Below are 26,139 nucleotides of genomic sequence, written 5' to 3'. Positions count from 1 at the left end.
TATGTATGTAAACACTACCAAAGTGTAAGACTTGCCACCAGGGGGCGCACCTGTGTGAGACCCAAGGGTCACGTGCACACCCCGGGCAAGCAGGTATAAAAGGCAGACTACCATGCTGACTCCTCACTCTGGAGTTACAATAAAGAGACCAAGGTCACAACAGTTTGAGCTTAAGATGTGCAGTCTTGTGGAGTTATTCTAAACGTAACAATTGACGATGAGTAATAGATCACAAACTTTTACGCAGTTATGGCTGCCATTGGTATTCTTGAGAGATTTGTTGTGGGTGACGATTGGGAAACCTTCGTTGAGTGTCTTGACCAGTATTTCGTGGCCAACGAGCTGGGAAAGGAAGAAACCGCGGTCAAGCGCAGGGCGATTCTCCTCACCGTTTGCGGGTCCACGATATATGGCCTCATCAAAAATCTGCTAGCACCGACGAAACCAACGGAGAAGACATATGAAGAGCTGTGCACGCTGGTTCGGGAACACCTCAAGCCGAAGGAGAGCATCTTGATGGCCAGGTATCGCTTTTATACGCACCACCGCTCCGAGGGTCAGGACATGGCGAGCTATGTCGTCGACCTAAGATGCCTTGCGGGACAGTGCATATTTGCTGGATTTTTGGGGGAAGTGTTGCGGGACTTTTTCGTGCTTAGAATCGGCCATGAGGTCATTCTTCGCAAACTGCTGTCTGCCGAATCCCTAGATCGGATCAAGGCCATCACGATAGCCCAGGCTTTTATGTCCACGAACGATAACACTAAACACATATCATTGCAGCATCAGAACTCACCGGCAAGTACTATGCATAAAATAACGCCTTCAGCAGGCAGAACTGTACATGACAGGGCTACACGCCCGCAGAGGCCAGACCTAGGATGACTCAGAGCCCACCATGGGGCATGAATGCGAATCCATTAGCACCATGTTGGCGCTGCGGGAGTAATCATCGAGCCCACCAATGTCGATTCAAGCACTACGTGTGCAAGGGCTGTGGCACAATGGGCACCTCCAGCGAATGTGCAGATGTGCTGTGACTCACCACATGGCAGAGTTGGCAGAAGATGACCGATCTAGCGCGAATCACGCTGAACGAGTAAGAGAGGCAACTCAACCCGAGGCTGAAGAGGAAGTGAATGGGGTACACACCTTTACCATCAAAAGCCCTCCGCTAATATTAAAAGTCAAATTAAACGGCATTCCAGTTTCCATGGAATTGGACACGGGGGCAAATCAGTCAATTATGAGCCAGAAGGCTTTTGAGAAGCTGCGGGGCAACAAGGCCCAAAGGCCAAAACTAAGCCCGATCCACACCAAGCTGCACACTTACACCAAAGAGCTCATACCAGTTATTGGCAGTACGGCAGTGAAGATATCGTGCGATGGAGCTGTGCATGATTTACCACTATGGATTGTACCAGGCGATGGCCCAACGCTGTTCGGCAGAACCTAGCTAGGAAAGATCCGATGGAACTGGGACGACATCAAAGCACTGTCTTCGTAGGATGATGCCTCTTGCGTCCAAGTGCTAAACAAATTCCCATCATTATCCAAGCCAGGCATCGGCAACTTCACAGGCGCCAAAGTGCAGATCCATCTAGTCCCTGATGCACGACCCGTTCATCACAAGACCCGAGCGGTTCCATACATGATGTGAGAGAAAGTCGAGATCGAGCTGGACAGACTTCAACGAGAGGGGATCATATCGCCAATCGAGTTCAACGAGTGGGCCAGTCCAATTGTGCCAGTGTTGAAGAGCGAAGGGATGGTCAGAATCTGTGGGGACTACAAGGTAACGATCAACTGAGTCTTGTTACAGGACCAGTACCCGCTACTCAAGGCGGATGACCTCTTTGTAGCACTAGCAGGGGGGAAGTCGTTCACCAAGCTGGATCTAACCTCTGCTTATATGACACAGGAGCTGGCTGAAACTTCAAAAAAATTAACGTGCATCAACACGCACAGAGGACTGTTCACATACCATAGATGCTCCTTTGGGATTCGCTCGGTGGCGGCCATCTTCCAGAGGAACATGGAGAGTCTGTTGAAATAGTTTCCGCGCACCGTGGTTCCAAGATGACATCTTGATCACTGGCCGCAACACCACCGAACACTTGCACAACCTGGATGAGGTTCCCAAGCAACTGGACAGAGTGGGACTTAGGCTGAAACGGTCCAAGTGTGTTTTCCTGGTGCCAGAGGTCAAATTTCCGGGGAGAAAGATTGCGGTGGGCGGCATCAGACCCACGGACTCCAAGTCGGAGGCCATCAAGAATGCACCCAGACCACAGAATGTGACGGAGCTGCGTTCATTCCTGGGACTCCTCAACTATTTTGGTCACTCTCTAACCGGGTTGAGCACTTTGCTGGAACCATTGCATTTATTGCTACGCAAGGGTGATGACTGGGTTTGGGGTAAATCTCAAGAGACAGCCTTTAATAAGGCCAGAAACCTGTTGTGTTCTAACAAGTTACTTGTATTGTATGACCCCTGTAAACGTTTAGTACTGGCTTGTGATGCATCTTCGTACGGGGTCGGTTGTGTGTCACAGCAAGCCAATGTGTCAGGCAAACTGCAACCGGTTGCATATGTGTCCAGAAGCTTATCCAAGGCTGAAAGAACCTACAGTGTGGTTGAGAAAGAAGCATTAGCATGCGTATACGGGGTTAAGAAAATGCACCAATTCCGATTTGGGCTCCGATTCGAGCTTGAAACCGACCACAAGCCGCTCATTTCATTGTTCTCAGAAAGCAAAGGTATTAACACCAATGCTTCATCCCGCATCCAAAGATGGGCACTAACATTATCTGTGTATGACTATGTATTCCGCCACAGACCAGGCACTGAGAACTGTGCGGATGCCCTCAGTCGGCTACCGTTGACCACCACCGGGGTGGAAATGGCGCAGCCCGCAGACTTGCTCCTTGTAATGAATGCTTTTGAGAGTGAGGGTTCACCCCTCATGGCTCGTCAAATCAGGACCTGGACTAGCCAGGACTCTGTACTATCACTAGTAAAAAGCTGCGTCCTCAATGGGAGCTGGTCAGCGGTCCCAGGGGAAATGCAAGACGAAGTTAAGCCGTTCCACCGATGCAAAGATGAAATGTCCATCCATTCGGACTGCCTCCCATGGGGGATTCATGTAATTTTGCCAGAAAAAGGCAGGGAAACGTTTATACGCGACTTTCACAATAACCGCCCAGGCATAGTCATGATGAAGGCTATCGCCAAGTCGCATGTTTGGTTGCCCGGCATTGACTCGGAATTGGAGTCATGCATACACCAATGTAACACTTGCTCGCAGTTGAGCAACTCACCAAGTGAGGCCCCACTGAGTCTGTGGTCATGGCCCCTCAGACAGTGGTCAAGGATCCACGTAGATTTCGCTGACCCCTTTCTAGGAAAGATGTTCCTAGTAACAGTGGACGCTTACTCTAAATGGATTGACTGTATAATAATGTCATCATGTATGTCCACTGCCACCATTGAAAGCCTCTGGGCCATATTCGCCACCCATGGTTTGCCCGACGTCCTTGTTAGTGACAATGGACCATGCTTCACCAGCTCGGTATTCAATGAGTTCATGACCCGCAATGGCATCAAGCATGTCAGGTCTGCGCCATTTAAGCCCGCATCCAATGGTCAAGCGGAACGGGCAGTTCAAGCCATCAAGCAGAGCTTGAAACGTGTGACAGACGGTTCCCTGCAGACCTGGTTATCTTGGATTCTGCTCAGCTACCGCATGCGACCCCAGTCATTTACCGGGGTTCCCCCTGCAGAATTGCTAATGAAGAGAGCATTCAAAACCAGGCTCTCCTTAGTCCACCCGGATCTCAATGATCATGGAGAAACCCGGCGTTACCGGCATAACATGTACCACGATCGCGCAGCTGTATCACGCGACATTGAAGTTAATGATCCTGTGTTTGTTCTTAATCATGGTCATGGTCCCAAATGGGTTGCTGGCACTGTTAGCCAAGGTGGGGAATAGAGTGTTTGTTGTCAAACTTTTGAATGGACAAACGTGCAGAAAGCACTTGGATCAGACCAAACTGCAGTTCACTGACAACTAAGAACAGTTTGAAGAGGACATTATCATCATTGATCCACACACACACACCCAACCACCAACCGACCTCGCGGTCAACCACGAGGATGAACCCACCATGCCCGACAGTCTGATCAGACCAGCCACACCGCAGCGCAACAACGATCCGACTGACTCACCCATTGCCAGGACTTCAACTCAGGCGATCAACCCGGGAACGCAGAGCCCCGGATCGCCTCAACTTGTAAATAACTTGTACATAAGACTTTGGGGGGCCGGGGGAATGATGTTATGTATGTAAACACAACCAAAGTGTAAGTCTTGCCACCAGGGGGCGCATCTATGGGAGACCCAAGGGTCACGTGCACACCCTGGGCAAGCAGGTATAAAAGGCAGACTACCATGCTGCCTACTCACTCTGGAGTTACAATAAAGAGACCAAGGTCACAGCAGTTTGAGCTTAAGATGTGCAGTCTTGTGGAGTTATTCTAAATGTAACATCCCCTTTCAGTGGAAACATCCTCTCTGCATCCAGTTTCTCTTTATTTACTCTATCTAAACCCTTCATGTTCTGAGGATTTTTATTTAAATTATTAATTGTGTTTCTATAAACCACTCCATCTTTAAAAGGACATTGCTACTTGGTCACATTAGCTTCAGTATTCCACATCGTGAGCAGCGACACTCATCAGAAAGTGTGTCATCGCAACTCATTGTTAAAGCCCAAGGTCTAAAATAAGGAATGGAAAGTAAAACAGCCAGCACTGGTTCCTTTAAACAGTGGTAACATGTCTCCGAGTGAATGCTGCTCACTGACTGAGTTAGAGAAGCTGCTTGCAACTTTTGATTAGCAGATTGTGACTTTGCACGGCTGACTGCTCCAGCCAGAAAATACACAGTAAGCTTGAAATATCAACACTGCACCAGGAGAGCTCAGAAAATTAGGGCACTTTTCAAACTGTTGATGTAATAACATCTTTTTTCCTCCGTATTAATGGTCACTCTGCTCCATTGGAAGACTGAAATGGATTTTAAAACACATAAAACTCATTTCAGCCCACCGCGGGCAGGGTTATTGATAGGCAAGAGGCTGTAAACACTGTCTCTCAGGGCTGCACCTAACCCAGTAAAAGGGAAACGAGCACTTTCAAAATTGCTTTCACTGGGAAGATGAAACGATGAACAGGAACGAATCGAGGTATATATAAAAAAAAAAATCCACAAATACTGGAAAACTGAGATAATGGGAGGGAGTGATGCTTCAGTTGCACATAGCCTTGGTCAGATCCTATCAGGAGTACTGCATTCACTTCAGAGCACTGCATCACAGGAAGGACATATTGGTCTTGGAGGTATCACAATTGTGTGGGACAGGCTGGATGGACCAGATGGCCTTTACCTGTCTGACTTTGTTTGTATGTTCGTAATCGAGGTGATTAAAATGACAAAAGTGTGATACCAGGGCTTAAAGTTAAATTATGAGGACAGGTTGCATAAACTTGGCTTGTATCCCCTTAAATTTAGAAGATTAAGGTGATCAGAGAGGAATTTTCCAGATTCCCCCCCACCCCCACCTCCACCCCAAATTGGCCTGGGATTTTAATGTTTTTTTGCCTCTCCCAGAAGATCACATGGTTTCACGTGGGGTGGAGTGAAGATGTTGTGATACACAAGGTATCGCAATTGTGTGGAGCAGGCTGGGTGGACCAGGTGGCCTTTACCTATCTGTCATTGTTCGTATGTTCACAATTGAGGTGATTAAAATGACAAAAACATTTGACAGAGTTATTACAGACAAGCTATTGCCTCAGGTGGAGGAATCCACAACACGAGGGCTCAAAAATTAGAACTAGGCCATTCAGGAGTGAAATCAGGAAGTGTTTTTTTTCACACTAAGGGTAGTGGAAATTTGGCACACTCCCCCAAAGACAGTGGCTGCTGGCGGGGGCTGGCGTCATAGAAAACATAGAAACATAGAAATCTGCAGTGCAGAAGGAGGCCATTTCAGCCCATCGTGTCCGCGCTGGCTGACAAAGAGCCACACGGCCCTCAGTCAGCAGCCCTGAAGGTCACATATAAACCTTTGAACAATGAACAATAGCGGGAAGGTAAAGAGCACCCAGCACAACCAGTCCGCCCCACACAACTACGACACCCCTTATACTGAAACATTCTACACTCCACCCCAACCGGAGCCATGTGATCACAGAGCATCAATTGAAATTTTCAAGACTGAGATCTACAGACTGTTGTTGGGTAAGGGTATCAGGGGATATGGATCAAAGGGGAGTAAATGGAGCTGAGGTACGGATCAGCCATGATCTAATTGAATGGTAGAACATGCTCGAGGGGTTGAATGGCTTCCTCCTGTTCCTATGCTCCTCTCTTAGTTGCTCTATATCTTCTCCTTTGTAGTCATTCAATACAGTTTCTAAGTAATGAAGCAAGCAGTTTTATATTTCTTGATTCTCAATTTACTAAGTATTTATTTTTTCCCCTCAAAGGGTGGGATGTAAATGAAGGTCGACACAAGACAGTGTAGTTCAGTATTTGTGACTTAAGAACATAAAAATTAGGAGCAGGAATAGGCTGTTTGGCCCCTCGAGCCTGCTCCGCCATTCAATAAGATCATGGCTGATCTTCTATCTCAACTCCACTTTCCTGCACTGTCCCCATATCCCTTAATATCCAAAAATCTATCGATCTCTGTCTTGAATACACTCAAAGACTGAGCATCTACAGCCCTCCGGGGTTGAAAATTCCAAAGATTCACCACCCGCTGAGTGAAGAAATTTCTCCTTATCTCAGTCCTAAATGGCCAACCCCTTATTCTGAGACTGTGACCCCTGGTTCTAGACTCCCCAGCCAGAGGAAACATCCTTCCTGCATCTATCCTGTCAAGCCCTGTAAGAATTTTGTATGTTTCAATGAGATCACCTCTCATTCTCACTCTATGTCTGGTGTTCTGGTAGAAGTTTTGCTTAATAGGCATGTGTGTGGATCACGGTGATCTTGCATTTGTGTGACTTGGTGTCCAGATCACCAAATCTTCCGCTGCAGATTAACGCTGCCTGCTCTGAGGTCTCTGAATTCAGTCTTGTCCTCTGCCACCACCCTGCCCTCCGGAAGTCATAGAGTCCTTGATGGGTACAGTTCCATAGACACTGTTTACTATCTGGTATAAATGAAGTGAATATTTGCTTGTGAAATGTCTAAGTTGTTGAGATGCTTATATCTTATATCTGTGTACATGTCCTGTCAGTTTGCTTTTCCATTATACAGTCCAATGGACGCACTTTTATTGGAAACTGCTCTGTAAACATCGGTGATTACCTTCCTACCAGTAATACATTGCAGTGCCTCAGGTTTGCATCTTCCCGCTCCTCCGCCTGTACTGCAGGGAAATACCTGTGCTGCAACATATCCGCTGCAACCCACTCTGCTCCTCTGCTTCCCAAAATGCCATCATTTTTGTCAAACTACTTTAAATAAGGACACAATGCATAAGACTTTAAAACGGGATGAATTATGTCTGGGTGTCCTGGTCCAATTATTCTCCGCCTTCGAGTCCCTTCACCCGAAGACTACACGTTGTCCTCACTCCCCATGTGCAACACAGAAGATCGATTTTGTAAATATTCTGTCTTCCCCCAGTTTTCCCATTCTAATTTACAGTGACTCACCCTGGGGTACAGCTCCACTAGTAACCACGCCCTCTTTTTAAGGTTGAGCCCGGACAGTGACTGTGCGTGAGCTATTTGACTGTGTGGATCATCACAGCTAAGCTATTGCCCTTTCTTCGCTTCCCGCAGGGATCAATGGGGGAATCTCTAGACAATCCATTATAAGTCAGTTAATGGGTGTCTATCAGTCAGGGGAGCTCTGGCTGGCTACTCCCTTCTAGGGCACTGAGGACAACTTTGGCAAGTTTACTGTCAAAGTTCAGTTTACCATCACAAAGCATTATCTCCTATAATCACTGGTCTGCAAATTCCTGTAAGATTCAATACAGAGCCCATTTTAACATGACAGGCCAGAGGTTACTGATTGCGATATTAGCACATAGACACTAAATATGTTTTAATGACATTTCTTTGTTAGTTATTTTAGCAGAGGCATTGTCCTGTTTAAAATAATCCATGGAGACTTACTATCTGTGCAGGGATCGGTCGTACTTTTGGAGCTTTAGATTTCTTCTTGGCCTCTTCCTCCTTCATAATTTCAGACTTAATGTGCTGTCAGGGTTACAAAGGAAGACGAGTAAGTAACTATAGCAACAGAAAACATCTGTGAGAGATAATCCTGCAAACGTTTGTACTTCAATACCGTGCTTGACTGTAATTCACTTGTGTAGGTGGTGGGAGCAGACTTTTGAAAGGGTCATTGCACTTTGTTAGATTCTGTCTTATGCTTCAATGTATAATTAAGAGGTTGAATGTGGAAGAGACATGGCTGTCAGTGGATCTATAAATGGGGAACACTCACCTTTAAAGTTAACGATGAATCACTACTCAAAATGAAATGTTAAATTCTCAGGTTACATGGAGCTATGTGTACATCATGCATGCAAGATTTCACTGACCATTCAGTTGTGAAATGTCGAGCCCCCCATCCTCCCCTCAGCATAGTATAAAAGAGCTCCCTGGTTTGGTTCTGACCAGCAGAACTGGCAATGTAAAGCAGATATAGGTGATGAGACCAGAAATATGAGGGACCATTGAACAACGGTTTTAAGCCCATCATTAACAAGAGTCCAACTCAGAGTCACATGTACAATATCATCATAGGCAGTTCCTCAAAATCGAGGAAGACTTGCATCCACTCTAAAAGCGAGTTCTCAGGTGACTGTACAATCCAATACGGGAATTACAGTCTCTGTCACAGTTAAAACAGACAGTGGTTGAAGAAAGGGGTGGGTGGGGAGTTTGGTTTGCCGCACATTCCTTCTACTGCCTGCACCGATTTCTGCATGATCTTGGCAATGAGATGCGAGGTGCTTAGCGCCCTCCTGGATGCTCTTCCTCCACTTAGGGCGGTCTTTGGTCAGGGATTCCCAGGTGCCGGTGGGGATGTTGCACTTTATCAAGGAGGCTTTGAGGGTGTCTTGAAACATTTCCTCTGTCCACCTGTCGTGTAGGAGTTCCAAGTAGAGCGCTTGCTTTGGGAGTTTTGTGTTGGGCACGCGGACAATGTGGCCCGCCCAACGAAGCTAGTCGATGCTGGGGATGTTGGCTTGATTGAGAACACTAGCGTTGGTGCGTCTATCCTCCCAGGGGATTTTCAGGACCTTGTGGAGACATCTTTGGTGGTATTTCTCCAGCGATTTGTGATTTCTGCTGTATATGGTCCACGTTTCTGAGCCATACAGGAGGGCGGGTATCACTATAATATAGTACAATATAACTGCTGCTGGCTGGTGACCAGGTTGACACCCAACACAACAGCGCAGGAGCAGGAAGCCAGGAAGCCTGGGTTATGGCATCACCAAAGCTTCCCTTACCTGCCGATACTTTCCTTTGGAAAAAGATTCAGTGGATTGCCTGAAAAAAAGAAAGTGAGGTCTGAAGAGCCCAACCAGCAGAAGATGACAGAGGAGGCGGGGGAATGCTTCACCATTGCATCTGATAGGAAGCAGTTTATCAGTTCGTAAATCGTAATTCCCTGTTGACTGTAATCATTAATATATTTCAGGCAAAGGTTAAACCTTGGGATTGTCATTGTATCTTAGTGACACCTGAGTGACTGAAGCAGAGTCTGTTATCAACCAAGGGTTTCCCACAGAACAAGTGGGCACTCGAGTCAGTCAACCCAGTAGTTGCCAGGATGGTTTGCAGGTGAAGCCGAGCACCAAACTGTGTGAAAGTGTAGTTCAGCATTTCCTGGGCAGGAGGGAGGACAGGGCTTGGGCCAAATGAGTGATTACAGCTTGGGTTCTTCGCTTTATAGAAGCATAGAAATTTATAGCGCAGAAAGGCCATTTTGGTCCATCATGTCCACGCCGCCCGACAAAGAGCCGCACGACCCTCAGTCAGCAGCCCTGAAGGTTACATATAAACCTTTGAACAATGAACAATGGCGGAACAGTAACGAGCACCCAGACCAACCAGTCTGCCTTACACAACTGCAACACCCCTTATACTGAAAATATCTACATTCCACCCCAACCGGAGCCATGTGATCTCTTGGGAGAGGCAAAAACCAGATAAAAGCCCAGGCCAATTGAGGGAGAAAAAATCTCGGAAAATTCCTCTCCGATTCATCCAGGCGATTGAAACTAGTCCAGGAGGGCCGTTTTCTATTCCCTGCAGTACTTACCATTATATCTGCGAGTCCAGGGATCGGAGAGGCCTATAAAAGGCCGCGAGAGACAGCGGGAGTTCGTGGTCGCTGAGGCGTGAGTCCAGGGATTGGAGAGACCTATAAAAGGCCGCTAGAGGCAGCGGGTGTTCGTGGTCGCTGAGGCGTGAGTCCAGGGATTGGAGAGGCCTATAAAAGGCGGAGCTTGTGCAGCTACAGGGAGAAGGCAAAAACGAAGTAGAAAGAAATAGGAAGGTGACGTCACAGCCAAGGGGGTAAGTGATTGGCTGGTGATTGATGAGTAGTTTTTCTTTTTTCTCTTCTGTAACAGTGAGTAAACTTTAACATTGTTGTTGTCAATTTAAGTGTATCTAAGGGTTAAGTCATGGCAGGAGAGCTCGGTCACGTGATATGCTCCTCCTGTACCATGTGGGAACTCAGGGACACTTCCGGTGTCCCTGACGACTACGTGTGCGGGAAGTGTATCCGCCTCCAGCTCCTGACGGTCCGCGTTGTGGAATTGGAGCTGAGGGTGGATTCACTCTGGAGCATCCACGATGCTGAGAATGACGTGAGTAGCACGTGTAGCGAGTTGGTCTTACCGCAGGTGAAGGGTCCACAGCCAGTTAGGGAATGGAAGACCAGTAGGAAGAGCAGTGCAAGGAAGGTAGTGCAGGGGTCCCCTGCGGTCATCCCCCTGCAAAACAGATACACCGTTTTGAGTGCTGTTGAGGGGGATGACTCATCAGGGGAGGGCAGCAGCAGCCAAGTTTATGGCACCGTGGCTGGCTCTGCTGCACAGGAGGGCAGGAAAAAGAGTGGGAGAGCGATAGTGATAGGGGATTCGATTGTAAGGGGAATAGATAGGCGTTTCTGCGGCCGCAACCGAGACTCCAGGATGGTATGTTGCCTCCCTGGTGCAAGGGTCAAGGATGTCTCGGAGCGGGTGCAGGACATTCTGAAAAGGGAGGGTGAACAGCCAGTTGTCGTGGCGCACATTGGTACCAAAGATATAGGTAAAAAAAGGGATGAGGTCCTACGAGACGAATTTAAGGAGCTAGGAGCTAAATTAAAGCGTAGGACCTCAAAAGTAATAATCTCGGGATTGCTACCAGTGCCACGTGCTAGTCAGAGTAGGAATCGAAGGATAGCTCAGATGAATACGTGGCTTGAGCAGTGGTGCAGTAGGGAGGGATTCAAATTCCTGAGGCATTGGAACCAGTTCTGGGGGAGGTGGGACCAGTACAAACCGGACGGTCTGCACCTGGGCAGTACCGGAACCAATGTCCTCGGGGGAGTGTTTGCTAGTGCTGTTGGGGAGGAGTTAAACTAATATGGCAGGGGGATGGGAACCAATGCAGAGAGACAGAGGGAAACAAAAAGGAGACAAAAGCAAAAGACAGAAAGGAATGAGTAATAGTGGAGGGCAGAGCAGCCCAAGGCAAAAAACAAAAAGGGCCACTGAATATAAAGGGGCTGCAGGAGGGGTCAAAACTAAAAATCATGGTTTAAAAACTAGGATTAAAACACTCTACCTAAACGCACGTAGCATTCGAAATAAAATAAATGAGTTGACGGCACAAATCATTACAAATGGGTATGATTTGGTGGCCATTACAGAAACATGGTTGCAGGGTGGCCAAGACTGATAATTAAACATACAGGGGTATCTGACGATTTGGAAAGATAGACAAGAAAGAAAAGGAGGAGGGGTAGCTCTGTTAATAAAGGTTGATATCAGGGCAGTTGTGAGAGACGATATTGGCTCGAATGAACAAAATGTTGAATCATTGTGGGTGGAGATTAGAGACAGTAAGGAGAAAAAGTCACTGGTGGGCGTAGATTATAGGCCCCCAAATAATAACTTCACGGTGGGGCGGGCAATAATCAAGGGAATAATGGAGGCATGTGAAAAGGAACGGCAGTAGTCATGGGGGATTTTAACCTACATATCAATTGGTCAAATCAAATCGCACGGGGTAGCCTGGAGGAGGAATTCAAAGAATGCATACGGGATTGTTTCTTAGAACAGTATGTAACAGAACCTACAAGGGAGCAAGCTATCTTATATCTGGTCCTGTGTAATGACACAGGAAAAATAAACGATCTCCTAGTAAAAGATCCTCTCGGAATGAGTGATCACAGTATGGTTGAATTTGTAATACAGATTGAGGGTGAGGAAGTTGGGTCAGAAACGAGCGTACTATGCTTAAACAAAGGGGACTACAGTGGGATGAGGGCAGAGTTGGCTAAAGTAGACTGGAAACACAGACTAAACGGTGGCACAATTGAGGAACAGTGGAGGACTTTTAAGGAGCTCTTTCATCGTGCGCAACAAAAATATGTTCCAGTGAAAAAGAAGGGCGGTAAGAGAAGGGATAAGCAGCCGTGGATAACCAAGGAAATAAAGGAGAGTATCAAATTAAAGACCAATGCGTATAAGGTGGCCAAGGTTAGTGGGAAACTAGAAGATTGGGAAAATTTTAAACAACAGCAAAGAATGACTAAAAAAGCAATAAAGAAAGGAAAGATAGATTATGAAGGTAAACTTGCGCAAAACATAAAAACAGATAGTAAAAGCTTTTACAGATATATAAAATGGAAAACAGTGACTAAAGTAAATGTTGGTCCCTTAGAAGATGAGAAGGGGGATTTAATAATGGGAAATGTGGAAATGGCTGAGACCTTAAACAATTATTTTGCTTCGGTCTTCACAGTGGAAGACACAAAAACCATGCCAAAAATTTCTGGTCACAGGAATGTGGGAAGGGAGGACCTTGAGACAATCACGATCACTAGGGGGGTTGTGCTGGACAGGCTAATGAGACTCAAGGTAGACAAGTCCCCTGGTCCTGATGAAATGCATCCCAGGGTATTAAAAGAGATGGCGGAAGTTATAGCAGATGCATTCGTTATAATCTACCAAAATTCTCTGGACTCTGGGGAGGTACCAGCAGATTGGAAAGCAGCTAATGTAATGCCTCTGTTTAAAAAAGAGGGCAGACAAAAGGCAGGTAACTATAGGCCGGTTAGTTTAACATCTGTAGTGGGGAAAATGCTTGAAACTATTATTAAGGAAGAAATAGCGGGACATCTAGATAGGAATAGTGCAATCAAGCAGATGCAGCATGGATTCATGAAGGGGAAATCATATTTAACTAATTTACTGGAATTCTTTGAGGATATAACGAGCATGGTGGATAGAGGTGTACCGATGGATGTGGTGTATTTAGATTTCCAAAAGGCATTCGATAAGGTGCCACAAAAAAGGTTACTGCAGAAGATAAAGGTATGCGGAGTCAGAGGAAATGTATTAGCATGGATCGAGAATTGGCTGGCTAACAGAAAGCAGAGAGTCGGGACAAATGGGTCCTTTTCGGGTTGGAAATCGGTGGTTAGTGGTGTGCCACAGGGATCGGTGCTGGGACCACAACTGTTTACAATATACATAGATGACCTGGAAGAGGGGATGGAGTGTAGTGTAACAAAATTTGCAGATGACACAAAGATTAGGGGGAAAGTGGGTTGTATAGAGGACACAGAGAGGCTGCAAAGAGATTTGGATAGGTTAAGCAAATGGGCTAAGGTTTGGCAGATGGAATACAATGTCGGAAAGTGCGAGGTCATCCACCTTGGGAAAAAAACAGTAAAAGGGAATATTATTTGAATGGGGAGAAATTACAACATGCTGAGGTGCAGAGGGATCTGGGGTCCTTGTGCATGAATCCCAAAAAGTTAGTTTGCAGGTGCAGCAGGTAATCAGGAAGGCGAATGGAATGTTGGCCTTCATTGCAAGAGGGATGGAGGACAAAAGCAGGGAGGTCCTGCTGCAACTGTACAGGGTATTGGTGAGGCCGCACCTGGAGTACTGCGTGCAGTTTTGGTCACCTTACTTAAGGAAGGATATACTAGCTTTGGAGCGGGTACAGAGACGATTCACTCGGCTGATTCCGGAGATGAGGGGGTTACCTTATGATGATAGATTGAGTAGACTGGGTCTTTACTCGTTGGAGTCCAGAAGGATGAGGGGTGATCTTATAGAAACATTTAAAATAATGAAAGGGATAGACAAGATAGTGGCAGAGAGATAGTTTCCACTGGTAGGGGAGACTAGAACTAGTGGGCACAGCCTCAAAATACGGGGGAGCCAATTTAAAACCGAGTTGAGAAGGAATTTCTTCTCCCAGAGGGTTGTGAATCTGTGGAATTCTCTGCCCAAGGAAGCAGTTGAGGCTAGCTCATTGAATATATTCAAGTCACAGATAGATAGATTTTTAACCAACAAGGGAATTAAGGGTTACGGGGAGCGGGCGGGTAAGTGGAGCTGAGTCCATGGCCAGATCAGCCATGATCTTGTTGAATGGCGGAGCAGGCTCGAGGGGCAAGATGGCCTACTCCTGTTCCTAATTCTTATGCTCTTATGTTCTTATGTCCAACAAAAGGTCATCTCGTCTAATCCCAATTACCAGCTCTAAGTCTGTAACCCTGTAGGTTACTGTACTTTAACTGCCCATCCAAACATCTCTTAAAAGTGGTGAAGGTTTCTGCATACACCATTCTTCCAGGCAGCCAGTTTCAGATCCCCACAACCCTCTGCGTAAAGAAGCCCCCCCTCAAATCCCCTCTAAACCTTCCACCAACCACCTTTAAACTATGCCCCCTCACAATAGACTCCTCCACCAATCGAAATAGACCCTTGCTATCCACTATGTCCAGGCCTCTCAATATTTTGTACACCTCAATGAGGTCTCCGCTCAACCTCCTCGGTTCCAATGAGAACAAACCCAGCCTATCCAATCTGTCCTCATAGCTAAGATTCTCCATTCTAGGCAGCATTCTAGTAAATTTCCTCTGCACCCTCTCTAGTGCAATCACGTCCTTCCTATAATAGGTGACCAGAACTGCACGCAGTACTCCAGCTGTGATCGAACCAAAGTATTATACAATTTAAGCATAACCTCCCTGCACTTATATTCTCTGCCTTGGCCAATAAAGGCAAGCATTCCGTATGCCTTCTTATCCACCTGGCCTGCTACTTTCAGGGATCCGTGGACAAGCACTCCAACGTCCCTTTGTTCATCTACTCTTTTAAGTGGCCCACCGCTTAATGTGTATACCCTTTCCTTATTAACCCGCCCAAAGTGCATCACCTCACACTTCTCTGAATTAAATTTCATTTGCCACTGCTCTGTCCACCTAACCAGTAGATTGATATCTTCCTGCAGCCCATGACTTTCCTCTTCGTAATCAACCACATAGCCAATTTTAGTGTCATCTGCAAACTTCTTAATCATACTCTCGATATTCAAATCTAAATCGTTGAAATATACCACAAAAAGCAAGGGACCCAGTACTGAGCCCTACCGAACCCCACTGGAAACATCCTTCCAGTCACAAAAACATCCATCAATCATTACCCTTTGCTTCCTACCTCTAAGCCAATTTTGGATCCAACTTGTCACTTTGCCCTGTATCCCATGGGCTTTAACCTTCGACCAGTTTACCATGTGGGACCTTATCAAAAGCCTTGCTAAAGTCCATATATACTACATAGTACGCACTACTCTCATCGACCTCTTGGTTACCTCCTCAAAAAATTCAATCAGGTTAGTCAAACACGATCTTCCCTTAACAAATCCGTGCTGACTGTTCCTAATTAATCCTTGCTTTTCCAAATGTCAATTTATCCTGTCTTTCAGGATTTTTTCCAATAATTTTCCCACCACTGAGATTAGGCTGACAGCCCTGTAATTACTTGGCCTATCCCTTTCTCCCTTCTTAAACAAGGGTACTACATTAGCAGTCCTCCAATCCTCCGGCACCATGCCCAGATCCAAAGAGGACTGGAAAATGATGGTCACGGCCTCTGCTATTTCCTCTTTTACTTCGCTCAACAGCCTGGGATGCATTTCATCCGGGCCTGGGGACTTATCTACTTTCAACGTTGCTAAACCTCTTAATACTTCCTCTCTCACTATATTTATTTCATCCAGAATATCACACTCCTCATCAATTCCATGGGCATTAGAACCGGTTCTGGGGGAGTTGGGACCAGTACAAACCGAACGGTCTGCACCTGGGCAGGACCGGAATCAATGTCCTAGAGGGAGTGTTTGCTAGTGCTGTTGGGGAGGAGTTAAACTAATATGGCAGGGGGATGGGAACCAATGCAGGGAGACAGAGGGAAACAAAATGAAGACAGAAGCAAAAGACAGAAAGATGAGTAAACGTGGAGGGCAGAGAAACCCAAGGCAAAAAACAAAAAGGGCCACTGTACAGCAAAATTCTAAAGGGTTAAAGTGTAATAAAAAGGCAAGCAGGAAAGCTCGGTGCCTCAATGCGAGGAATATTTGGAACCCAGGAGAGGGCTCTGAGCTAGTTAGAGTGGGTGAGAGCTCAGATGAACAGGACCCCAAGAAAGAATACAAAAGGCAGCAGGCAACAGAGCAGAGTAGCACTGGGGTAAGTGTAAACCACAAGGTGATAGGAAACGACAATATGTATGAAGATAAAGGGGCTGCAGGAGGGGTAAAAACTAAAAATCATGGTTTAAAAACTAGTATTAAAACTCTCTACCTAAACGCACGCAACATTCAAAATAAAGTAAATGAGTTGACGGCACAAATCATTACAAATGGGTATGATTTGGTGGCCGTTACAGAAACGTGGTTGCAGGGTGGCCAAGACTGGGAATTAAACATACAGGGGTATCTGACAATTCGGAAAGATAGAGAAGAAGGAGGTGGGGTAGCTCTGTTAATAAAGGATGATATCAGGGCAGTTGTGAGAGACGATATTGGCTCTAATGAACAAAATGTTGAATAATTGTGGGTGGAGATTAGAGATAGTAAGGGAAAAAAGTTACTGGTGGGCGTAGTTTATAGGCCCCCAAATACTTCACGGTGGGGCGGACAATAATCAAGGGAATAATGGAGGCATGTGAAAAAGGAACGGCAGTAATCATGGGGGATTTTAACCTACATATCGATTGGTCAAATCAAATCGCACGGGGTAGCCTTGAGGAGGAATTCATAGAATGCATACGGGATTGTTTCTTAGAACAGTATTTTAAAGAACCTACAAGGGAGCAAGCTATCTTAGATCTGGTCCTGTGTAATGAGACAGGAATAATAAACGATCTCCTAGTCAAAGATCCTCTCGGAATGAGTGATCACAGTATGGTTGAATTTGTAATACAGATTGAGGGTGAGGAAGTAGTGTCTCAAACGAGCGTACTATGCTTAAACAAAGGGGATTACAGTGGGATGAGGGCAGAGTTAGCTAAAGTAGACTGGGAACACAGACTAAACGGTGGCACAATTGAGGAACAGTGGAGGACTTTTAAGGAGCTCTTTCATAGTGCTCAACAAAAATATATTCCAGTGAAAAAGAAGGGCGGTAAGAGAAGGGATAACCAGCCGTGGATAACCAAGGAAATAAAGGAGAGTATCAATTAATTACCAATGCGTATAAGGTGGCCAAGATTACTGGGAAACTCGAAGATTGGGAAAATTTTAAACGACAGCAAAGAATGACTAAGAAAGCAATAAAGAAAGGAAAGGTAGATTACGAAAGTAAACTTGCGTAAAACATAAAAACAGATAGTAAAAGCTTTTACCGATATATAAAACCGAAAAGAGTGACTAAAGTAAATGTTGGTCCCTTAGAAGATGAGAAGGGGGATTTAATAATGGGAAATGTGGAAATGGCTGAGACCTTAAAACAATTATTTTGCTTTGGTCTTCACAGTGGAAGACACAAAAACCATGCCAAAAATTGCTGGTCACGGGAATATGGGAAGGAAGGACCATGAGATAATCACTATCACTAGGGAGGTAATACTGGACAGGCTAATGAGACTCAAGGTAGACAAGTTCCCTGGTCCTGATGAAATGCATCCCAGGGTATTAAAAGAGATGGCGGAAGTTATAGCAGATGCATTCGTTATAATCTACCAAAATTCTCTGGACTCTGGGGAGGTACCAGCGGATTGGAAAGCAGCTGATGTAATGCCTTTGTTTCAAAAAGGGGGCAGACAAAAGGCAGGTAACTATAGGCCGGTTAGTTTAACATCTGTAGTGGGGAAAATGCTTGAAGCTATCATTAAAAAAGAAATAGCGAACATCTAGATAGGAATAGTGCAATCAAGCAGACGCAACATGGATTCATGAAGGGGAAATCATGTTTAACTAATTTACTGGAATTCTTTGAGGATATAACGAGCATGGTGGATAGAGGTTTACCGATGGATGTGGTGTATTTAGATTTCCAAAAGGCATTCGATAAGGTGCCACACAAAAGATTACTGCAGAAGATAAAGGTATGCGGAGTCAGAGGAAATGTATTAGCATGGATCGAAAATTGGCTGGCTAACAGAAAGCAGAGAGTCGGGACAAATGGGTCCTTTTCGGGTTGGAAATCGGTGGTTAGTGGTGTGCCACAGGGATCGGTGCTGGGACCACAACTGTTTACAATATACATAGATGACCTGGAAGAGGGGATGGAGTGTAGTGTAACAAAATTTGCAGATGACACAAAGATTAGTGGGAAAGCGGGTTGTGCAGAGGACACAGAGAGGCTGCAAAGAGATTTAGATAGGTTAAGCAAATGGGCTAAGGTTTGGCAGATGGAATACAATGTCGGAAAATATGAGGTTTTCCACCTTGGAAAAAAAAACAGTAAAAGGGAATATTATTTGAATGGGGAGAAATTACAACATGCTGCGGTGCAGAGGGACCTGGGGGTCCTTGTGCATGAATCCCAAAAAGTTAGTTTGCAGGTGCAGCAGGTAATCAGGAAGGCGAATGGAATGTTGGCCTTCATTGTGAGAGGGATGGAGTACAAAAGCAGGGAGGTCCTGCTGCAACTGTATAGGGATTGGTGAGGCCGCACCTGGAGTACTGCGTGCAGTTTTGGTCACCTTACTTAAGGAAGGATATACTAGCTTTGGAGCGGGTACAGAGACGATTCACTCGGCTGATTCCGGAGATGAGGGGGTTACCTTATGATGATAGATTGAGTAGATTGGGTCTTTACTCATTGGAGTTCAGAAGGATGAGGGGTGATCTTATAGAAATATTTAAAATAATGAAAGGGATAGACAAGATAGAGGCAGAGAGGTTGTTTCCACTGGTCGGGAAGACTAGAACTAGGGGGCACAGCCTAAAAATACGGGGGAGCCAATTTAAAACCAATTTGAGAAGGAATTTCTTCTCCCAGAGGGTTGTGAATCTGTGGAATTCTCTGCCCAAGGAAGCAGTTGAGGCTAGCTCATTGAATGTATTCAAGTCACAGATAGATAGATTTTTAACCAACAAGGGAATTAAGGGTTACGAGGAGAGGGCGGGTAAGTGGAGCTGAGTCCACGGCCAGATCAGCCATGATCTTGTTGAATGGCGGAGCAGGCTCGAGGGGCTAGATGGCCTACTCCTGTTCTTAATTCTTATGTTCTTATAATAGCAGTATCTGCATTGCCTCTTTCCTTTGTGAAAACAGATGCAAAGTATTCGTTAAGAACCCTACCAACATCTTTCACTTCCACACAAAGATTACTCTCGTAGTCTCTAATAGGCCCTACGCTTTCTTTAGTTACCCTCTTACTCTTAATATATTTATAGAACATCTTAGGGTTTTCTTAATTTTACTTTTATTAATTTTATTCGGGTGATGTTGAAAATTAATTGAAGACCTTGGTAACCTTGAAACTAAGTACTAAACATCATGAGAGACTGAAGTATGTGGGAAAAATGGACTTTTGCAATTTCTGGACAGCCCATTTTATAAAAGAACTTCCAGTCATAAACCAGACACTTGGCAAGTCCAGTGTCCCAACACCTACTTCTGCACAATTAGATGCTCCTTCCTTACCATGTGTCAGGGGTGCAAGAGTTAATAAATATCTGTGTTTGAACAATTATTAAAAAAGTTAAAAGAACTGGCACATTTATTGTCTTCCTATTATTAGGGTGAATGGTATAATCCCACCTCCTACTTTTCTCTCACTGGAAGGCCAAGGGGAGTGGGGGTAGCACTGAGCAGAGGCATGGTACTGATGCTCCAAATGGCTGTGATGGGTACCGTTCCATACAGTGACTTCACAGTTATGGTCACACCCTTGGGGAAGGCATCGAAGGTTACCCCCCCTCCCATCATTCTACATCACTCTTGTGTACATCCCCAACCACAGGAAATTGTTTTGCTCCACTCATTTTTTCTTATCACTTCACAAAAAGCCTTATTTAGCCTCCTCTTATCTCGTGGAAATAGTCCCAGATGCAAAGTGCATTCGAGATCATGTTAGAAAGGTATAAAAAGGGGGGCATTGTAATGTGAGCGGGGAGATGAAAGGGAAGAGATCGGAAGGTTGAGTTAACTGGCTGTTAACATGCTGCTCTTCTGCGAGCGCATCTTAGTGTTGGCCGTGAGTTTAACTTTCATTAAACCTTCGAGTATTGGACTCATTCTTGGCACATAGACGCAGGATTGCAGCCTTTGTCTATAATATTCGATAAAAATCCCATTTTAGCTTGGCACTTCGATTTCACTTGGACTCTGTGCTTTTCCATAGCCTCCCTTCCTTTACTGAGAGCAGGGGCGGGTTGGGGGCGGGGGGGGGGGGGCTAGTCCAGCCTCTGTGATCTGTGGAAACTGAAATAGACCAAGGCAGTACCTGCTTCCTGGGGCTGTCCTCCTTGCAGCTGGGTGAAAAATAACCCCAGGATTTAAACCTATGGCCAGTGATCAAGTTCAGAAGCAGTCAATTCATCAATATTATTGACTTTTCCATTATGCTACTGTAAATAAATTAATGGCAGCCAAACTTGGCAACTGTAATTGGATTCGCAAAAAATAAAGAGAGATAAGCCGACATGAAGCCATTTATTCATTTCAACAACGTGATTGGTTTACCTGATGAAATAACCATTCTTCTATCTCATTCTTTATATCCCTCCGACATAAAGCACTAAGGGGGACATTTGTTGACTGAGATTAAGAACATAAGAACTGGAGCTGGAGTTGTCCATTTGGCCCCTCGAGCCTGCTCTGCCATTCAATGAGATCATCTTCTACCTCAATTCCACCTTCCCACGCTATCCCCATATCCCTTAAATCCCACAAATTTATCGACCTCTGTCTTGAATATACTCAATGACAGAACTCTCTGAGGTAGAGAATTCCAACGATTCACAACCCGCTGAGTGAAGAAATTTCTCCTTATCTCAGTCCTAAATGGCCGACCCCTTATTCTGAGACTGTGACCCCGTGTTCTAGATTCCCTAGCCAGGGGAAACATTTTCTCATCATTAATATTATATGTTTCAATTAGATCACCTCTCATTCTTCTAAACTCGACCCAGTCTAGTCAATCTCTCCTCATAAAACAATCCCCTCATCCCAGGAACCAATCTAGTGAACTCCTTCTCGGTAAGGAGACCAGAACTGTACACAGTACTGCAGGTGTGGCCTCACCAATACCCTGTATCATTGTACTAAGACTTCTTTACTCTTATACTCTAATCCCTTTGTAACAAAATCTAACATATCATTTGCTGTCCTCATCATCATAGGCGGTCCCTCGAAACGAGGATGACTTACTTCCACGCCAAAAGAGGATGAGTTCACAGGTGTTTCAATGAAGGACCCAAACTACATCCTCAAGGGTGGAAGATGCCTGTGCATGGATTTTTTTAACGTGTGGTGGCCGTTGCACACCAGCCACCACAGGGGCTTGACAGAGCTAGGTCTTGGTGCAGTGGCAAGGATTACCCAAGATGACTGGAGACCAGTTCTGCTGCACGGACCCAGTGCACACACTTATCGCAGTGTGGCTGGCCCGTGCTGTCCCTGGGCCCCTGGTCCCGAACTCACGCCTCTCTTGGGCCCCAATCACGTCCCTCTACAGTCTCTCGCCACTCTTCGCCCCGATCTCGTCGCTCCAGCTGTGTCTGCCCACATTTCAATCACCGACCTGAACCTTGATGATGTCATAGAAACATAGAAAATAGGTGCAGGAGTAGGCCATTCGGCCCTTCGAGCCTGCACCGCCATTCAATATGATCATGGCTGATTATGCAACTTTAGTACCCCATTCCTGCTTTCTCTCCATACCCCTTGATCTCTTTAGCCGTAAGAGCCACATCTAACTCTTCACTGCCGTTGCCCTCCTGCACCAGCTCGCGCTGCTCCCTCCACACAGCCCATGGTACCGCTCCTAACCCTGGCCGAAAGGCCTCCCTCCCCCTCTCACCTTTCTTCTCTACGCCCCTCTCCCCTCCCTCCCTCTCTTCTGTCCTCTTCCCCCCCATCCCCCCTCTACGCTCACCCACTCTGTCCCTGCCACCCCACCCCCCACTCTCTCCTCTCCCCCTCTCGCCCCTCTCTGCTGCTGCTGTATAGAACTGCATCTGCTGCACTGATTCTCTTACCTGCGCCGATTTTGTTAACTGCCCAGAATGTTTTTCCAGAGTGAGGAGGATGCTATGAGGCTGCAGAGCGACTTGGATAGGTTAGGTGAGTGGGCAAATGCATGGCAGATGAAGTATAATGTGGATAAATGTGAGGTTATCCACTTTGGTGGTAAAAACAGAGAGACAGACTATTATCTGAATGGTGACAGATTAGGAAAAGGGGAGGTGCAACGAGACCTGGGTGTCATGGTACATCAGTCATTGAAGGTTGGCATGCAGCTACAGCAGGCGATGAAGAAGGCAAATGATATGTTGGCCTTCATAGCGAGGGGATTTGAGTACAGGGGCAGGGAGGTGTTACTACAGTTGTACAGGGCCTTGGTGAGGCCACACCTGGAGTATTGTGTACAGTTTTGGTCTCCTAACTTGAGGAAGAACATTCTTGCTATTGAGGGAGTGCAGTGAAGGTTCACCAGACTGATTCCCGGGATGGCGGGACTGACATATCAAGAAAGACTGGATCAACTGGGCTTGTATTCACTGGAGTTCGGAAGAATAAGAGGGGATCTCATAGAAACGTTTAAAATTCTGGGACGGGTTTAGACAGGTTAGATGCAGGAAGAATGTTCCCAATGTTGGGGAAGTGCAGAACCAGTGGTCACAGTCTAAGGATAAGGAGAAAGCCATTTAGGACCGAGATGAGGAGAAACTTCTTCACCCAGAGAGTGGTGAACCTGTGGAATTCTCTACCACAGAAAGTTGTTGAGGCCAATTCACTAAATATATTCAAAAAGGAGTTAGATGTAGTCCTTAATACTAGGGGGATCAAGGGGTATGGCGAGAAAGCAGGAATGGGGTACTGAAGTTGCATGTTCAGCCATGATCTCATTGAATGGCGGTGCAGGCTAGAAGGGCCGAATGGCCTACTCCTGCACCTATTTTCTATGTTTCTATGTTTCTGTGTTTCTATGTCACATACGCCGCCCTGAGAAAAATTGGAGTAAATCAGAGCTGACCAAACGTGTTTAAATGGCCAGAATTGGCGCGGGCTACGCCCCCAATGAGGTAAAACAAATCAATTCCTAAAAAATCCTCCCAAAATGAATTACGCAAGAAATTTTGGGGAAACTTGGAGATTTGCATTTATTCCCCAAAAAATGGTGCACGCCAAGAAAATGGTGCAGATAATTGGGGAAAATTGAGCCCTCTGACTTTACCTATATTGATTTCTTTAAGTTCCTCATTCTGTCTAGACCCTTAGTTCGCATTATTTTTAGAATGCTTTTTGTGTCTTCTACCGTGAAGACAGATACAAAGTATTTGTTTAATGTCTCTGCTATTTCCGTATTGCCCATTAAAATTTCTCCTGTCTCTGCCTCTAATGGGCCCACGTTTACTTTCACTAATGTCTTCCAATTTACATACCTCTCAAAATGTTTACAATCTTTTGATATCCCTTGCTAATTTACTTTCTAATCCTGTTTTGTCCTTCCTTATCAATTTCTTGGTGCTCCTTTGCTGAATTCTAAAATCCTCGCAATCCTCAGGCTTACTACTCTTTTTGGCACCATTCTAACCATCTTCCTTTGATCTAATACTAACTTGGCATTCCTCTATTGAGATGGGCAGGTGATCTGCACCCGAGCCTCGAATACTCCTCTGTCACCCATGGCTTAGCAGGTAGCACTTTCATCCCTTAAGTCAGAAGGTCGTAAGTTCAAACCCCACTCCAGAGAATTGAGCACATAATCTAGGCTGACACTCCAGTGTGGTACTGAAGGAGTGTTCAACTGTCGGATGTGCCGTCTTTGAGATGCAATATTAAACCGAGGCCCCGTCCGCCCCTCAGGTGGATAGAAAAGATTCAATTGCATTATTCAAAGCACAAGGGAAGCATCCTTGCCAAAATTTATCTCTCGGCCAACAGCAATAAAACAGAATAACTGGTTGCAGCATTTCCCAGCAGAACAGCGACTAAAAGTAAATTAATTGACTGTGAAGTGTTCTAAGATGTTGAGAAAGGCACTATAAAATGCGAGTTCTTTCTTCAGCTGGCTGCCAGTCAAGTGCATCATCCCAGGCTGATCTGCCCTTGTGTTTTCTTCCCTGTGCAGAGGTACTGAGCCGTCACACTGCACCTCCTCTGGACAGCAGAACAAAACTGGGATCCTTGGACCATCGCACCGTGCGTCCTGGGACCGTCACACCGTGTGTCCTGTGACCATCACACCATGTGTCCTGGGACCGTCACACCGTGTGTCCACGAACCGTCACACCGTGTGTCCACGGACCGTCACACCGTGTGTCCTGGGACCGTCACACCGTGTGTCCATGGACCGTCACACCGTGTGTCCATGGACCGTCGCACCGTGTGTCCTGGGACCGTCACACCGTGTGTCCTGGGACCATCGCACCGTGTGTCCATGGACCGTCACACCGTGTGCCCTGGGACCGTCACACCGTGTGTCCACGGACCGTCACACCGTGTGTCCTAGGACCGTCACACCGTGTGTCCACGGAACGTCACGCCGTGTGTCCTGGGACCGTCACGCCGTGTGTCCTGGGACCGTCACACCGTGTGTCCACGGACCGTCACACCGTGTGTCCTAGGACCGTCACACCGTGTGTCCACAGACCGTCACACTGTGTGTCCTGGGACCGTCATACCGTGTGTCCACGGACAGTCACACAGTGTGACCTGGGACCGTCATACCGTGTGTCCTGGGACCGTCACACCGTGTATGCTGGGACCGTCACACCATGTGTCCTGGGACCGTCATACCGTGTGTCCACGGACCGTCACACCGTGTGTCCTGGGACCGTCACACCGTGTGTCCTGGGACCATCACACCGTGTGTCCTGGGACCGTCACACCGTGTGTCCTGGGACCGTCACACCGTGTGTCACATCGTGTGTCCACGGACCATCACACCGTGTGTCCTGGGACCGTCACACCGTGTATCCACGGAACGTCACGCCGTGTGTCCTGGGACCGTCACGCCGTGTGTCCTGGGACCGTCACACCGTGTGTCCACGGACCGTCACACCGTGTGTCCTAGGACCGTCACACCGTGTGTCCACAGACCGTCACACTGTGTGTCCTGGGACCGTCATACCGTGTGTCCACGGACAGTCACACAGTGTGTCCTGGGACCGTCATACCGTGTGTCCTGGGACCGTCACACCGTGTATGCTGGGACCGTCACACCATGTGTCCTGGGACCGTCATACCGTGTGTCCACGGACCGTCACACCGTGTGTCCTGGGACCGTCACACAGTGTGTCCTGGGACCATCACACCGTATGTCCTGGGACCGTCACACCGTGTGTCCTGGGACCGTCACACAGTGTGTCACACCGTGTGTCCACGGACCATCACACCG

General features: G+C 46.5%; 1 protein-coding gene across 2 annotated transcripts in view; it reads right to left on the bottom strand.

Moving 5' to 3' along the window:
• cfap99 (cilia and flagella associated protein 99) overlaps window positions 1-26,139 on the bottom strand; it is a 392,086-nt gene that overhangs the window by 119,087 nt on the left and 246,860 nt on the right. For both annotated transcript variants that reach the window (XM_070894010.1, XM_070893926.1), the window contains one exon: window positions 8,204-8,287. In XM_070894010.1, coding sequence (XP_070750111.1) covers window positions 8,204-8,287 — 84 coding nt within the window. The remainder of the gene's footprint in view (window positions 1-8,203; window positions 8,288-26,139) is intronic.

The sequence above is a fragment of the Pristiophorus japonicus genome, chromosome 1 (genome assembly GCF_044704955.1).
Source record: "Pristiophorus japonicus isolate sPriJap1 chromosome 1, sPriJap1.hap1, whole genome shotgun sequence".
NCBI classification, from domain to species: Eukaryota; Metazoa; Chordata; class Chondrichthyes; family Pristiophoridae; genus Pristiophorus; species Pristiophorus japonicus.
The sequence above is the reverse complement of the archived record's forward strand: the minus strand, read 5'-3'. Positions and strand labels throughout refer to the sequence as shown.